Source organism: Dendronephthya gigantea, unplaced genomic scaffold, assembly GCF_004324835.1.
Source record: "Dendronephthya gigantea isolate DGI-Jeju-01 unplaced genomic scaffold, DenGig_1.0 000110F, whole genome shotgun sequence".
NCBI lineage: Eukaryota > Metazoa > Cnidaria > Anthozoa > Malacalcyonacea > Nephtheidae > Dendronephthya > Dendronephthya gigantea.
In genome coordinates this window covers 221,918-238,093 of record NW_021163120.1, presented here as the reverse complement: position 1 = coordinate 238,093, position 16,176 = coordinate 221,918, and the positions used below count along the sequence as shown (strand labels likewise).

Here is a 16,176-nt window from a genome sequence, read left to right as displayed (position 1 = left end):
ATCCACTGTGTCACATCCATCAAAGGAAGAAAATCGCAGGAAACGCATTAATATCGCCTGTGTGAATAGGCCTTTCTCATCACTGACGTCAAACGTGGAAAGTTTGATGTTACTGAAGTCTGATTGGGTCCCGCAAAACTAACGAGCCAATCAAAGACCTCGTGTGAAGTCAAACTTCCCGCGTTTGACGTCATTATGAGAAAGGGCCATCGGCCTCTATGGGACCAAAACTCCGATACGGGATCGACGTCTGATGCTACTCAGTCGCCTAATGTTTCTCAAGACTCCGGAAGATTTGCTGCGAAAACTTCGGAACCTTTCGAGCCAACGCCGGCGCAGACGAGAGCGATTCACGTCTTCTTGTACGAATGACGGTAGGGTGACGTTGCAACGAACTAAATCCTCGAGTCTTTGATTGGCAATCGAAGCCCGAGAGCTCGTGGATGGACCCGGGAAAGATCCAGGCGAGTCGGCGCAGCTTTTTTGGTAATATCGAAGGAAACTGGAGCAATCTTTCGATGCGAGATCGAATGCGGTGTTGCCATCCTGGTCTGTTCTGTCGAACGCATCTCCGCCGTGACAAAGAAGCAATTCCAAAGCGTCCTGATGGCCCCACGCCGCGGCCACGTGCAAAGGCGTTGTCCCGTCCCCCGTCGCGACGTTCACATCATTGGAGTGCTTCAGAAGGTAGGCGACCTGCACCAGGGGGGGTGTAAAGAAAAATGGATTAGGAAATATTTTTCTGGGTAATAATTCCATGTTTTGTAAAATCTAAATACACGAATCCTGAGATTACTTCATAATAGGAAGGGTTAATTAGCGTTAACCACTTGTTCCTAAATCGATCCCAAATCCTAACTTAATCTCAAGGATGTAATCACACTCATTGAGTATAACATAAATTTTTTCATTATTGATCAGTGAGAAAGTTCTGTCTTTTAGAATACAGTAGAAAGAGTTATTTTAAAATGCAAATTGTCCATTCCCTATAGTAAAACAAAGGCCCCGTTTCAATTATAGCGAATTAAGAAACACTGAAAACTAACCATTGAACATCGTTGATCGGATTTAATTCCTGCCGCCAAATGCAACGCTGAAACGTCGTCAATCAGGAGACAAGGGTCAGCGCCTCTCTTTAAAGAACACACGATTCCGTACGCGTCCTCACGTTTCACCGCCCTGATCAATTTCTTCGTTTCTCGGCTGGTCTTTGTCGGCGCTGTGTCACGCATCTCTTGTGCGAAAATTGGACTGATTCCGTCGATGTTTGCGGGCATACCCACGGTTGAGACGTCAGGATGAATGGTAATTTCTCCCAAAGAAACCTGGGAACTGTAGATGTCTGGCTTCAAAGTAACTCGCCTTCTGTCCAGATCAACACCTGTTACATAGAATATACGATCCATACCTGTCTCTTGCATGGAGGTGTCTCCCGAAAATATCGTTAAAGGCAGGTTTGGATAGATGTTAAATATAGCTTTTAGCTCACGCGATATTCCCGAAGGATTTTATTCAATCCAAATCTTCTAGTTTTAGCTAATAAATATTCAGATGCCAATATTTTAACAGCTTTCAAGAAACTGTATAAACTGTATTCTTCTACAATCACTATTGAAATCCATCGTATCATATGAGTCAACTAACATACCTGTTTCAATTAGCAATTCGCCTGGTTCAAATTGTCGGTCATAACTGCTTCGATGCACTGATCGTTTTTTAGTTTGTTTCCTGAAATCCGACGAATGTTTTGCGATAGATGTTTCCTCTGAAATAGTAGCAAGCTTTTTACCGTGAATTTTATTGGCTGGCTCATGAATTCCGCGGGTTTCTTCACTTTTCCCAAACGTTGGCATCTTCAAAACGCGTCCATTCTGAGGAGGATCTTTGTCTTCGACCGGTTGATAGAAAAGAACGCTGTTTTTAGTAAGCTGCTGTCGATATGGATCGATTTCACTCGTGTGGGATCGCTCAAAAGACACCCAAGCGTCTTTGGATTGTACGAATGGTTTGTACGATGGATCTTTACCGCTTTCGTCTGCGAGGACAGCAGCTGTTAGCTGATAAACTGGGCCTTCGCTGTTCCTGATGGAGTTATTGCTATGTTGTAACACCAGAAACCTGCAGTTGAATTGATCGGATACAATTATATCGCAATGGATGAATCGTAAATGTAAGTAATACAGGTACAAAACACAATCAAGTCCATACGGCTTGTTGTTCGAAAGGCGTTTAGCTTAAACGCGGTGGATAAGTTCAAAATGGAAAACAAAATTATCTCTTTATTGAACAACTGAGCTGAAATATTTCGATGTAAATAGTTTAATTTTTAATGTAAATACATATTTAATGCATAAGATGCAGGTTCAGTCGTTCATATAAGATGTATAAGAGAGTATTTTTAAACTTTGGCTTATCTATTCCAAACTTTGCTAAACGCTTTTCGAACAACCGGTTCCAGATGATTGTGAAAAGCTGACTATGCATGCATGCAAACCTGGATACTTCGGCAATCGTTGTGGCCTCCAGTAAGCCTTGCTCTACGTAAAAACGATTGAGATGAATAAGAAGGACTTTTGGAAACTCCGAGATTGATGACGAAACCTTTAAAAAACAATTGATCAATGAGGTGTACAGTGTTATAAGAACTAGGTGGAGTTTTGGTCACTAACCCGAGACAGCTTGGCTAAGCTTTCCCACCCTTAAAACGGCCTCAAAATCACAGTAGCTCACTGACCAAGGAATCCTAAAATATATGATCTGAACGCCTGTAGCTAATGGGTAATTTAAACTGTGTTTGAATTTTGCCAGGCAAGAAGAATGGAGTACTTCACCAAAGGCAAAGCCAAAAAGGTCATCTCTGAATGGGTAAAATTTGCAATGTTTGATGCGAAATGTCGGTTGTGAAATACTAAAATTTTACTGGAACCATCATCCAAGAACTAATCAACGAACTAACTGATTTACCAACCAACAAAAAAAGGCATCAGTTTATCAACATACCTTGCAAACACTGGAACACTTCGGACAAACCATTCCGTCTGAAGTTGATGCTTTCACACAAGATCGCAGAATCCCATCGAAAAATCCCCGCGAACCAGAAGCTGCTGTTTCGGCAGGATTAGGAATTCCGAAACACTTCATCGACTCTTCGGCCAGATCGTCGAAATGCACCACGAAGTTTGTGTCGCGGTTGATTCGCACGTTGTCGTCGATGCGAACAAGACAACCGCTACAGGCATCCTTTGGACAAGCCGAGCAGCTAGAACCTGATTTGCCGACGGTGTGCAGGGTGAACGAAGTTCTATCTTTCATTGGTAATGTGTTTGGAAGTAAATAGCCGATGCATCGATACAGATGATGTCCTGTAACACTCCGAGGAAGCGTTGCGATCAAAGGGCAACCGAAAATCTCTCTTCCTGGATGAAAAATAAACCTTATTCAAGTTTATGTTTGCGTAAAACCAGGCTGTGTTTGGGATGGGAATGTAAACAGAGATTTTGGAGGGAATTGACATTCCAAATGCTTCATGACATGATTGTGATGAAGTCCTCACTACAATAACATGTTTAGTTTCATTTATGGGTAACTTAGGACAATGCGTGGTTGTTAGGTTCGCTGATGACAGTGCATCACTGATAGATTGGTAAAATTACTTGCTAGGATTAGTGTAATATATGCTGATTTACATGCATTTGGTAACATTGAACTATCATACCTCCATCAATAGGTTTGTTTGCGCGAAACATAACCTGACATAGAAGATTAGGCGATTCTGGGTGTGGTTCTTGAGGTACTATGTCATTCATTCTCGCTCTGCACAGGTCTTTGTCAAGATCCATAGGTCGTTCACAGATCGGACACGGACAGAGCTCCCAGTCCTGATAGGATTGCGTGATCACGTCCAAGCAATCACGGCAAACCATCCCACCACAGCCCTTGTGAATGTACAACCGGACATCGCTACCATCGCTGAGGCAGAGACCGCAGTTGAAGTACAACTGATAGCATGCTGCTGTGCTGTTGAATGAACTGACTTCCACTGCAAACTCGCTGGTGAAATTCAAAACGTGAAACGCGAAGATACTCGACGTCGATGGTAGGGTTCGCAGTAATGTGCCCAGCTCATCACTGTCATTGAATGTCCGTATAATTCGACCATCTTTAACTTCGCCCATACGGATGGAGTTTGGGTCGCATGCTTCGAACTCAGGACAGCTGAGTAAATCTTCTTTAAGATGAGAGAACGTCATCCCAGGTTTTATGGTAAATTGCCGCGTGGTAATATACCAAATACCATCAAAGCTGGACGATACGAAATTCACATCTAAAACATCGTTATTCGGTGGACGACCAGGTGCTGTTGTTGGATTTAGAAACAAGAATGGCTGTGTTTCTTTTGCAATCGTTGTACAACGATCGCACGTTTTGATATGACAGAATTCACCATGGAACAAGGGACGCAGGCTGTCCTCAGCTTGAGTTTCTTTGATAACAGTTTCCAGAAATCCAGCGAGCACCTCGTCACAGTTGCTTCTTTCCGAGATCTTCTGCAGAAATTCCAAGAATGGGTCCTCGGGCAGCGACTGTTCTGGATTCTCAAGCGATTCGATGAAACTTTGAAGCTTCGTTATAACAGGCTTTCGCCTATTTCCTGAGGAGATATTCGCCATTTTAACAAACGGTCCGACATTCAAAAGACATCGCAAGCATGCATCCAGGAAACTGGAAAATTTGTTGCGGCAAACTTCGGTTTCTAGATCACAATTTACGTGTATTTTTTGTGGATTTTTGCTAGAAGCATCTTCTACTATTTCTGCATTTTCGTACGAGATTTCAGCTGGGTCTTCTTTTTCGATTACTTTCACCTTTGCTTCGCTATCCTTGCATCTTTCTAGTTCATCCATCTCGCTGACATCAGTTACAATTCTTCCAAGACTTTCTGTCGTATACACAGCACCGTTCGTTTTGCAATCGGCTTTAGAAGTTCCACTGTTCTCGAAGATTTCTTTAAGATATCTTATTTTCTCCGCGATCTCCGCCTTCGTTCGAGAATTTTGGGGGATATTTTCGCTTTCCCTCGATGAAACAGCTTCGTTATCTTTATATACAACGAATTCGTCGTGTTCGAAGTCGTTTTGAAAAACTTCACGAACCGTTGCATTCCTTGTAAATCGATCGGGCAAAGCAGCTTCGAATTCTTCTTGAGTCCATTGGCGAGGAACGTATCTATGCTTTTCCGAAACCTTGTCATAAACTTTAAAAGCACTTGGTGGTAGGTCTTTTGGACTGCTCACTTGGTTTTGACGATTGCTAGGGAAATCGTCTGTACCTCCTGCATCTCTGCTTCCATTTCTCCAAAATCCTGCCTCTCCGAGAGGCAAGACAAAATTAAAACCTGTACTTGCGTCTTGAAACATCCAAAAACGTTGTCTGATCCTGTAAAAATACACCTTTTTTGCACTTTTTACGCTCTGTTTTGTGATTTTTTTTCTACAAACGAAAAATGCAACATCAAAACGTTTGTTTTGATTTCGTCATACGAAATCGACCAATCACAAGCGAGAAAAAAGTCAGCGTTTTTCCAACACGAATCCCCGTGCAACCACAAATACTACTTCACAAAATATGTAAAAAAATTTTTAAAAAACTCATTTTTTTAACAATATCTTGATGAAAATCTTTACTCAAGTATGTCTTTAGGGCCTTCCCGCAAACAGGGAGATTATTTATTGGTTTTCGTTTGATAAAATAGACATTTTTCTTCAAATTTTAAGCAATACAATTTGTGATTTTATCCATTTCAAACCCTTCTTATCCCTCTGATCTTTCGCCCTTTAACTCTGCAACATTCAAACGGGCGAATTTTGTTGTAGAATTTTGATTTGAATTTGTTTACTTTTCTTGTCATTTTAGTGCAATCAGGAGACAATGCCTTGTTTACCAAACGGTTGATATATTTTCAAAGGTAATTGCCGCGTTGTTTGGTGTGAAATGCAAATTATATCTTTGTTAATCCTTTGCAAATGTCAACATTTGTTTCCAAGGAGTCGGCTTTAAGCCAAAAGCCATTACACATTGGAACAAGTTGTACGATTGTACTTTTGATGTAACACCGTGCTTTTGGTTTGAAAGTTTTAGGCTGGTACGATTATGAAGTATTTTCGTTGATTGCTCGTGGATCGGTGATGTTTTCAACGATTAATAGCTGCTCAAGTTGGTGTGATCAATTCACTGGATATATTTAATGCAATTTAATGCAAATTTTACACTATGGTAGCGGAGTATATTTTTATGTAAAAGCATGTCATGATCGATCGTGACGATGGACACTCGGGTGCAAGTGATGGAAGATAAAATAGCTCCAAAGAATGACATAAAAAAGAGAATTCATTCCGGGAAACGATTCAGTTTTGGCAAAACTGTGCAGTTCCCAGGTAAATCGCTATTCCCTTAAGAGATGAGTAAAGGTTTTTCATGTCAATTAATGGTCGTTTGTTGTTCATAAAGATATTTGTATTTTAAAAAAATTTGCCTAAACTGTATACCATTGCGAATTAACACCTCCATGCAATTGCTTATCACCTATGGACTATATTTAGAATATTATAAATGGAAAGGCTAGTATTCATTTGCTCATTTTGCAAATTTCTAATCTCTTGTAAGACTGGAGGATCAACAATGATTATAATAGAACAACCCAGTTGATTGTGAGCTATAAGGAGGGCAAGAAAGTAAGTAAGCTGTGGTATTAATTATCACAGCATGTGAGCTAGAACTATTAATATATCATATCACTATCATTAAATTACCACTATCTGTGATATGCTTGATGAAGAGGTCAAATATGGTGTTATAGGTATCTAAGTTGCGGGAACCAAGAAACCTTTATTCCTTGACCAGTAAACAGAGCCCTTCCATCAACACACCACGTTGGTAAGTTGAATATGACATAGTTGAATAATATTATATATTTAATGATTACTCTGCATTCAAGTGAGCAGCCAATTTGATATTTATTATGGACTGGATAAATCATCTTTATATGAAACAATTTAGATCTAGCAGGGCAAGATTAAATTTGTATATCCAGTTGCCGCTCACCTTTTATCGTCTTGCAGGCCAGCAGAGATAAAGGTGATTTCAGAGCGACCTCAACATCTTGATAGCCTACCACATGAACCTGAGAAATTTTATAATTCAGGTGAGTTTATTCCCACCTGTTTTCCCATAACATTTACTCTTTTATTCTATGTAAAATATCCGAAAGAATTAAACCCGGGACATTTTGAGAAATGTCGAAGCTGATTGAACAATTTATAACCTATAGATTGTATTACAATTAATTTAATTTGGTTCAGAACTTTTGGGAGAAATTGAAGATAACCTTCCTTTTCCAACAAAACCTGAAGATGGAGAAGTTGTGTTTGAGAACAAATCTGGAAATTCAAAATATGTGAGTAGAATCATCATTGCTGCCTGTTAGGAATGTTTCTAAATGGTAAACATGCAGCTATATACTAATTAGTCGATAGACATTAATGTGCTGGGAAGACATAAGAGCTAGAGATTCTACTGTAAACCATGCATGGACATAAGGTCTTGTGACTCGCTTGTTCAATGCCTAAACTGTTTAGTTTGATAGTTCACAATCTGGTGGGAATAAAGTGCAGAAATCAATCTCATCATCTGATGTGCAGACGTTATGGTTTGAATCAAGATTTGAGAGTGGCAACCTATCAAAAGCCATTAAAATGTAGGTTACCACTATTAATAATTATTTATATCAGCTTGATGAATTCGGTGACATATAATAATGTATACACATTAATTTTAATTAGATCAAACTGCATGCTGCATGCCTAATTCTGCTTATAAAGATATATAATGTGATTTTGCAGTGGTTCATGTGATTACCAGCTATGGTTGCGGACAGATTTGTACACAGAGAAGTACACCCAGTGGTATTATTTTCGGGTTGAGAATACTCAACCTGGAAAAGTTTACAGATTCACAATTATGAATTTGATGAAGGTTGGTATTTGATGAGATATGCAATACACACCTTCAGTGTCTCTATTAATGTCTCTCTGACCATTGTAATATATTGTATTGTATCCAGTCTGGCAGTCTATACAGTTGTGGTATGAAGCCATTGATGTACTCTGAACAAGAGGCTAAAGAGAAGGGTATTGGCTGGAGAAGAGTTGGTTCAAATATCAAATATTATAAGAATGAACTTAAGTAAGAGTCATTGATATTTATACAATAAATGTATCTGTAATTTGATAGCTGAAGATAACTGTAACTCTCTTAAGAGCCTGCAGATAATCTCTTATTTGTCATTGTTACTACAGGAGGAAACCTAAACTAAACTAACTTTATTTCTACTGGATAGCTCTATCAGTTCCAAACTGTTCTTCCTAGAGCTCCAGTAAGGATCATCTCTTATTGACCCAGTGTTACTACAGGAGGAAACCTAAACTAAGCTAACTTTATTTATACTGGATTAACTCTATCAGTTCTAAACTATTCTTCCTAGAGGTCCAGTAAGGATCATCTCTTATTGATCCAGTGTTACTACAGAACCTAAACTAAACTAACTTAAAAAGAAACCTAAACTAAACCACTTGAATCCACTTTCGTTCCAGGCGAGAAGATGCCAGAGGTGAACATTCCTTGTATTCATTGAGCTGGACTGTTGTATTTCCACACGCCAAAGATCGTTGCTACTTTGCCCATTGTTATCCGTATACATACACCGACCTACAGGTATTCCTTTCGGTGGTTCTGCTACAGCTGTTGCTCGATTCAATTGGGGAAACAAATCGCAAAATGCATGATTTCCTTTGCAGGAATATCTGAGCAAGTTATGTAAAGATCCTTGTCGCTCGCAGTATTGCAAACAGAGGACGTTGACAAGAACCTTGGCTGGAAATTTTGTGTATCTAATGACTATCACAAGTCCGTCGAAATGTCCTTTGGAAGCCAAGGTTTGACTAAATTATCAACTCGTCTCTCTAATTAATACCAGTTCTTGCATATCTTACATCCAGATCAGTGATCCAGATGTTTCGCTAATTCAGATGTTTTCTATACAGATCGATACGTTTATAATGCAGGCATTTTCCTTACACAGACACTTCTAATACAGATGCTTTCTATACCTTTCAATACAGATCGATACCTTTTTAATACAGACATTTTTCTATAATACAGACACTTCTCTAATATAGACACTTCTTTACTTCTCTGATATGAGTATCTCTCTAATATAGACATGTCCCTAATTAGCTACTTCTTATACAATGGCATTTCTTTAATACAAGCATCTCTCTAAATACAAAAAAAACACTTATATGGGCACCTCCCTAATACGGTAAATCTCTCTTATACGGACTTTGTAACGTGAGCACCTCTTCAGTACGAAGCTCTCTACAATGCTATCGCCTCTCTAATGCGAGCATATCTCTAATATGGGCACCTATCAATACTGGCACCTCTATAATACCGACACCCCTCTAATACGTACGGACACCACTCTAACATAGAAATGTGGTCTTGCCCATCTCTTGAAGCTATTAAATGATTCCCTCTCACTGTAGAGAAAGCGTGCAATAGTGCTTACAGCTCGTGTTCATCCTGGTGAAAGCAACTCAAGCTGGATGATGAAAGGTCTCCTGGATTACCTCACGAGTGATACCCTCGACGCCAAGCTGCTCAGAGACACCTTCGTTTTCAAAGTTATACCAATGTTGAACCCAGATGGCGTCATCGTAGGGAATTATCGTTGCTCGTTAACTGGCCGAGATTTGAACAGGAATTATAAGACCAACCTCAAGGAAGCTTTTCCTTCCGTTTGGCACACAAGAGAAATGATAAAACGGTAAGAAGGATGCTGAAAATTTATTTTAATTTACTTAAATTTAATATAGTTAATTATTATGATTATAATGTATAATTTACTATTTTTTCAGGCTAAGTCAAGAGCGAGAGATTACGTTATACTGTGATTTTCACGGGCACAGTCGACAGCAAAATGTTTTCATATATGGCTGCGAAAATAGAGCGAATCTTGATCAGGGCTTTAAAGAACGGGTCTTTCCCATGATGATGTCACAAAATTGCAAAGACAAAGTAAATATATCATTACTTCTTATCGCATTTTGTACGATGGTGCAAAAGAGAAAGACTGTATTGATAATACTTTTCCCCAATCTGTTTTTTAAATCAATTCTCCATAAAAACCCGGTTGTAAAATTCGTCGTCGACTGTAAACGTAATTGGTGGATTAAAAAAACTGTCTATAGACACCTTTGTTATTTGTTTGTTATTTTATAGTTCTGTTTCAAACGATGCAAATTTAGAGTGCAAAAAAGCAAGGTATTTATGTATTTGTTTTATATCAAATTATATTTTGTTTGAATCGAGCTAGAGACAGTGGAATAAGTAAATTTTGTTGTTGTTTTTGTAGAGCGGCACGGGAAGGGTCGTGATGTGGAATTTGGGGATTAGCAACAGCTACACGATGGAGGTATGGGCACGAATTGAAGCTGTGGTAGCCGTTTGCCGGTTTGGGTTGTATTTGAATTTGTAACTGCAGAGTATAAGAGCATAGGCTAAAATTTGAAGCTTAGGGCTGTCCGGTTTCCTTCTGTAGTAACACTGGATCAATAAGAGATGATCCTTACTGGACCTCTAGGAAGAACAGTTTAGAACTGATAGAGCTATCCAGTATAAATAAAGTTAGTTTAGTTTAGGTTTCCTCCTGTAGTAACACTGGATCAATAAGAGTTGATCCTTACTGGACCTCTAGGAAGAACAGTTTAGAATTGATAGAGCTATCTAGTATAAATAAAGTTAGTTTAGTTTAGGTTTCCTCCTGTCAGTAACACTGGATCAAAAAGAGACTGATCCTTACTGGACCTCAGGAAGAACAGTTCAGAACTGATGTGAAAATCGTCTTAAACTTTTTTTTTAAAACCAGGCAACATTTTGTGGTTCGACTCTTGGTTCGAGAGCTGGAGAACATTTCACAACAGCGGACTTTGAGTCAATGGGTTATCACCTCTGTGATACATTGTTAGACTATTGTGATCCAGACACGTCCAAGGTATAGGAAATAGGCTAGTACGTCTGTAGTAAACGTCAGACGTTGTGAAAATGGCATTCATTCAAATCGTACATAAATAATCATGCATAAAGTTTTTATACATTTTCATATGTAATGAAATATATATAGAACATGTAATTCATATCACATGTAATTCAATCTAGTATTTCGCAATTTTGAACGAAGTGGAGATCTACGTGAAGTCTTTAATATTGGAGCGGATGAAGGAGAAAGGGTTGGCGGAACCTGATATGAAACTCTCCGATGTTGACTTAGGGACGGATTACGTAACATCAGATTCAAGGTTGGTTCTTGTCATGTGGTTTGAGTAGATTGCCAGACCTTTTAAGTTTTAAGGCTTGTCTATATTGACAATTTTTGGTGCGATTTGTGCTTCTACGAGCGAAATTTAGCTATGAATTCCAAGTTGTTATTCACCTGGGTGTTTGATAGTAAAAAAATACATCACTCGCGATATTAAGCAGTATGTTTACGTTTCTCTTTCTGTAGCCCTAGTGGCTCTGATAGTTCAGTGTCGGATGGCTTGCCAATGCATCTCATTTACGCCGAAAAAGAAGAATCAAAGGTATTAACTTCAAAGTTCTCTTTACTTTTTTACGTAGTATTTCATTACGTCATGTCTTACATCATGATTGTTGACATGAATTACTTCTGTTAAACTCCACGTGTAAATATTCCCTTTGCTTTTATGCACCGCGGGCGCAGAAGAAGAAGAAGTGCTTGAAAACAAGGAAGGAAAGAAACAAACGTAGAACGCGTATCTGGGATAAACAGACACAAGACAAAGAGGTATAGTTGATTTAATACGATTGACAATCCCTATAACATGGAGGCAGCCTTCAACACTACTGGAAGGTCGGAAAAAAGATTTACTTAGGTTGGGCAATACGTATCCTGTTCTTGGTCTTGCTAAACTCATACAATTTGAAGTTGTTTTGTTTTCTTCTGTGGTTTGAGGTTTTTCTTCGGAGTCTTTTGCTCTGCAAAACCTACTTCCAGAGCTACAGTATAGTAAGAGCCACAGAAGTAACATTTTGCAATATTTTCTAGCCTGTTAAACCATCTGAAGAAAAAAGAACGCAGGCCGCAAAGAATAACCGTGGAAACGATTTTCCCGATGGAGGGTTGAAGAATGTAAGCATTTGAAGCTAATTGTGCTGTCTACAGTGAAAAGTTAGTTTAGTTTAGGTTTCCTCCTGTAGTAACACTGGATCAATAAGAGAGGACCCTTACTGCACCCCTAGGAAGCTTTATTCGATATATATTTACTATATGTATTTACTCGTCGAGTTCCCTTATTACTTTTCCAGACATCTTACAGAGGAAGTTCTCGTCAAAAAAATACCAAGACGCCATCACTGTCTGTCTCACACGACGCATGCAAGACAGCGACCACTCCCGAACACTTTGCCGAAGTAAACGTCAGTTGCTTGGTTTTTAAACCCAGGAATTATTCTGTATTTTTTTATCGGGTTTTGTCATGAATATATAGCTTTTTGAATAACATTCAATTTACTCGTAGATTCAGGGATACGAATCAGCTCTAGATTCTATTGGACGAAACGATTCGTCCACATCTTTTTATGGTCAAAGTTAGTAAATTCAGTTTACATGAGTTTTGACCTAGCATGACAACACTTGTCCATCATTCATCAATAATTATATTTTCAGGTATACCTCACCTACGCTACTCAGGCAAGGAGGCATGTTTTGGGCTGGCTCCGGCTACACCTTCACGCGGGTAAATCTTAGCTGATCTTATCCATTGTTTTATAAAATTGAGCTGAACTACATCAAAACTGGATAGCTTTCGCATTTCTGTGAACTGTTCCTCCTAAATGTCCAGTACGGATTATCCCCTATTGATAACCAATGTAACTACTGGAGGAAGTCTAAACTAAGCTAACTTTATTTACACTGGATAGCTCTATCAGTTCTAAACAGTTCTTCCTAGAGATCCAGTAAGAATCATCTCTTATTGATCCAGTGTTACTACAGGAGGAAACCTAAACTGAACTAACTTTATTTTATACTGGATAGCTCTATCAGTTCTAAGCTGTTCTTCCTAGAGGTCTAGTAAGGATCATCTCTTATTGATCCAAACCTAAACTAAACTAACTTTATTTACATCGCTGTTTCTGTTATCTTGCAGTTTAAATCGCTGGTCGGCAGAGAAGAAAAAGGAAAACACGAGTAATGACGAAGAGGAGTCTAGTTTTATTGGAAGATACATGGCGAGACAGATACGACTAAGTGAGTGCTGATCAACGGTGATGAAACTCGACAAATATAAGAGTGTTTTCAATTTAATCGTCTCATTTCCCTCTTTTTATTTCGTTCCAGCCATTCAGCGAAAGGATGGCCACAAAACATCGCCGAAGCCAGTCGACCCGTTGGAGGTTGCTCGTAAAGTTCATCGATGTGACTCCAGTTACAAGACGATAGCCACTGCCCAGGCAGGGGATTGGGAGGGACGCATCGAGGAAGTGAGGACACGCGGGGATAGGAAAGTCACCAGGGGGCAGTATTGTGCACGTCATGCTGCAGAAATGAGAAAAGACAGAAATGAAAACGAACGAATGAGAAGAGAAAATTTTCAGCCACTGGAAGGAAACAAGGTATAATCATGAATCATGAATAATGTTTAATTTTATGATGAAACCAAGAAAGGTTCTCGAACAGTTGTTTCTCGAGCAGGCTTCTGTTTCATTTTTAGATTTACTCAAGTCAAGAAAACGTAGGTAGCCGCACTTCTCAACAGAGTCGAACGAGGCAGACAACAAAGATCGCTCCTTCTTTCACGAATGCCAGCGATGTTCAGAAAGACACGCTTAAAACGCGTCTGGATAAACGAGGCAACTCCGACAACAACTTTCCTCTTGTGAACTTTTCTGAAAGAACGAAATCGAGTCAAATTAACAGCGAAAAGAGAGTCTTCAACTTCAGAGGAGGTGATTACTTCATGAAAAAAAACCTGCAAAGAATGTCTTACCCGTAAAAATGGTTGCACCTCTAGACTACTTGTGGGATCACTTGACTTGAACTTCAGTGTTTCACTTTCAACCTTCGTTGCAATACTGCTAGTCTGAGTGTTGACTGTTGTTACTAATACTAGCCTGACTAGTCTAGTGCTTACTGCTTTGCAATGTTTTATTCAGTGTTTCACTTTCAATCTTCCTCAATGTCAGTTGACCATTGCAGTGCTGCTAGTCTGACTGAGTGTTGACTGTTGCTACTAATACTAGCCTGACTAGTCTAGTACTTACTGCTTTGCAATGTTTTATTCAGTGTTTCTCTTTCAACCTTCCTCAATGTCAGTTGATCATTGCAGTACTGCTAGTCTGACTGAGTGTTGACTGTTGCTACTAATACTAGCCTGACTAGTCTAGTACTTACTGCTTTGCAAGTTTTATATAGTTTTGATTCAAATCAGTCAATTTCAATTGCCCTTCTAACTCAGATTCCGTGCTGTGTTTTAGTCGCACCAAAAACCACGAAATCTGGTTACGACTTGTCCCACGAACATCGGAACTCATCGTCAACTGACAACGGTTATTTCTCGTTCGTGGATAACAAAGAAAAACAGGCAAGTATCAGAAATCGTCCTCATAACAATCTATCTAATAGCAAGTCTAAGAGGTCTGAACTATCTTGCCGTTTAAGCTCTTTAAAGACCGCTAAATATGACTGACTTGTAATCGTGTCAAAGACTTATATCATTCGTACGAAGCAGTGCTACATATAACGCTATTTTAACAAGTTGATCTTTTACGTCGTCTAGGATTCGGGAAATTCTGCCCGAGTGTCATTGTCCGACAATGTTCTTGGGCGTTCATCACCTTTGCCTTCGTCTTATGAGAAATATCGGAGGACACACACAGCAGAGGAAGTTACAGCATCGACCAAAGGCGACAATTTAAACTCGTCCGAACAAAATCTTCCTAAAGATTCAGACGAAATGGCGTTAAAAGCAGTTGGACGTTTGCGAAAAAAGATTCAAAATCTCAACTCGCTAGGGTTTGTGCAATTGTTAGTGCATTAACATTTTTGGGTTCCAGATTTTGTTTATGCTGGATAGCTCTATCAGTTTTAAGCTGTTCTTCCTAGAGGTTCAGTAAGGATCATCTCTTATTCATCCCAAACTAAACAAACTTTTCATACTATAGATAATTATTTTTATTAGGTTCTCAACTGCTCTTCGTAAAGGTCCAGTAATTAAGGAGCATCCCATTCTTATGTTGTCTTACTAAAGGTTTCCAAATTGTTTTTCATCGCAGACATATGGTTGACGTTGCTGCAAATAATCAACATAGTGATGGCAAGTTCACTGAGGAGGATGTACGTAATTTACTCCTTTAGAGTTGAAGTTTTGGTTTTGTTTCTCATTTGCGAAAAATTAGGACACGTAGCTTATGATATTCTTATAGAGTTAAAACTCTTTCAAGAAATACACCAGGCCAACTTGTCGAAAATTTTCTTGGGCACAGTTAACATATGTATTCCTTGTGAATATTGTTTTTCAGAGTCAGGAATCTCTTCTGAACGATTTCAGGAATTTTCAAATCAACCATAACGGCGGCCATAGAAAAACAATTTTCCAAGAAAAAAGTAGTTATTTGAGGCAAAAGAAAACGTAAATGGGAGGTCAGTATTTTTTACCCTATTCTCATTGACGTTGCAACTGCCCAAGGTCATAGATTAATCGCCGGTATTTTTCCTCAGGCTTTGTTCTAAAGGTGGATTTAGCGTTATCCATCGGATAATAGTGGTCCAAGCTTCTCAAAAATAAATACTCATCGCTTTCACCCGAGGTCGCTGCCCAAACACTTTACTTTACATTTTTTTGTTTACGGCTATATTTTACCTGATTTGAAGATATAAGCAACGCTCTATAGAGGAAAAATTCATGTTTTCAAAACGAGGCTTTTTCTATCTTCTATTTCAGGATTTCCAATAGTTAACCTGCCCAAATTGTTGGCATTTTATACAGTGAAACTGATCCAAAACCAGAGTGTATTTATTGACGTCTAATTTATTTAAAATCT

The 16,176-nt window shown here is 39.0% G+C and overlaps 2 protein-coding genes across 5 annotated transcripts; one reads left to right on the top strand and one right to left on the bottom strand.

Annotated features, from left to right (window-relative positions):
- Nucleotides 1–216: 216 nt before the first annotated feature.
- LOC114535064 lies at nucleotides 217–7,176 on the bottom strand. Its single transcript, XM_028556446.1, has 7 exons — nucleotides 7,102–7,176; nucleotides 3,716–5,490; nucleotides 3,001–3,416; nucleotides 2,495–2,601; nucleotides 1,649–2,118; nucleotides 1,047–1,381; nucleotides 217–696 (listed from the first exon to the last, which is right to left on the bottom strand). The coding sequence occupies exons 2-7, from the start codon at nucleotides 5,415–5,417 to the stop codon at nucleotides 217–219; spliced, it is 3,510 nt and encodes a 1,169-aa protein (XP_028412247.1). The 5' UTR covers nucleotides 5,418–5,490; nucleotides 7,102–7,176.
- On the top strand, nucleotides 5,847–16,155 carry LOC114535053 (cytosolic carboxypeptidase 2-like). 4 transcript variants are annotated; one of them, XM_028556434.1, is made up of 31 exons: nucleotides 5,847–5,965; nucleotides 6,133–6,434; nucleotides 6,664–6,731; nucleotides 6,857–6,933; nucleotides 7,119–7,201; nucleotides 7,359–7,453; nucleotides 7,635–7,753; nucleotides 7,899–8,031; nucleotides 8,120–8,241; nucleotides 8,649–8,769; nucleotides 8,853–8,990; nucleotides 9,603–9,883; nucleotides 9,975–10,134; nucleotides 10,339–10,380; nucleotides 10,472–10,531; nucleotides 10,985–11,110; nucleotides 11,275–11,414; nucleotides 11,621–11,696; nucleotides 11,831–11,920; nucleotides 12,182–12,265; nucleotides 12,442–12,552; nucleotides 12,654–12,723; nucleotides 12,803–12,872; nucleotides 13,284–13,384; nucleotides 13,475–13,749; nucleotides 13,848–14,082; nucleotides 14,611–14,717; nucleotides 14,913–15,148; nucleotides 15,409–15,469; nucleotides 15,655–15,775; nucleotides 16,077–16,155. In XM_028556434.1, the coding sequence occupies exons 2-30, from the start codon at nucleotides 6,323–6,325 to the stop codon at nucleotides 15,766–15,768; spliced, it is 3,507 nt and encodes a 1,168-aa protein (XP_028412235.1). In that variant the 5' UTR covers nucleotides 5,847–5,965; nucleotides 6,133–6,322; the 3' UTR covers nucleotides 15,769–15,775; nucleotides 16,077–16,155. The 4 variants fall into 4 exon arrangements, with proteins under 4 accessions (XP_028412235.1, XP_028412236.1, XP_028412237.1 ...); XM_028556435.1 differs by lacking the exon at nucleotides 5,847–5,965 and having other exon boundaries at nucleotides 6,038–6,434; nucleotides 11,837–11,920; XM_028556436.1 differs by lacking the exon at nucleotides 5,847–5,965 and having other exon boundaries at nucleotides 6,038–6,434; nucleotides 12,442–12,546.
- The last annotated feature ends 21 nt before the right edge of the window (nucleotides 16,156–16,176 follow it).

Bases quoted from the DNA above. Each gene is read 5' to 3' on its own strand.
- LOC114535064 (XM_028556446.1), bottom strand. From the start codon at position 5,417: ATGTTTCAAGACGCAAGTACAGGTTTTAATTTTGTCTTGCCTCTCGGA. The intron at 2,119-2,494 runs GTTTGCATGCAT...ATTCAACTGCAG, and splicing joins ACGATTGCCGAAGTATCCAG to GTTTCTGGTGTTACAACATA. The intron at 1,382-1,648 runs GTATGTTAGTTG...TCTATGTAACAG, and splicing joins CGAATTGCTAATTGAAACAG to GTGTTGATCTGGACAGAAGG.
- LOC114535053 (XM_028556434.1), top strand. From the start codon at position 6,323: ATGGACACTCGGGTGCAAGTGATGGAAGATAAAATAGCTCCAAAGAAT. The intron at 7,754-7,898 runs GTAGGTTACCAC...GTGATTTTGCAG, and splicing joins CTATCAAAAGCCATTAAAAT to TGGTTCATGTGATTACCAGC. The intron at 11,415-11,620 runs GTTGGTTCTTGT...CTCTTTCTGTAG, and splicing joins TACGTAACATCAGATTCAAG to CCCTAGTGGCTCTGATAGTT.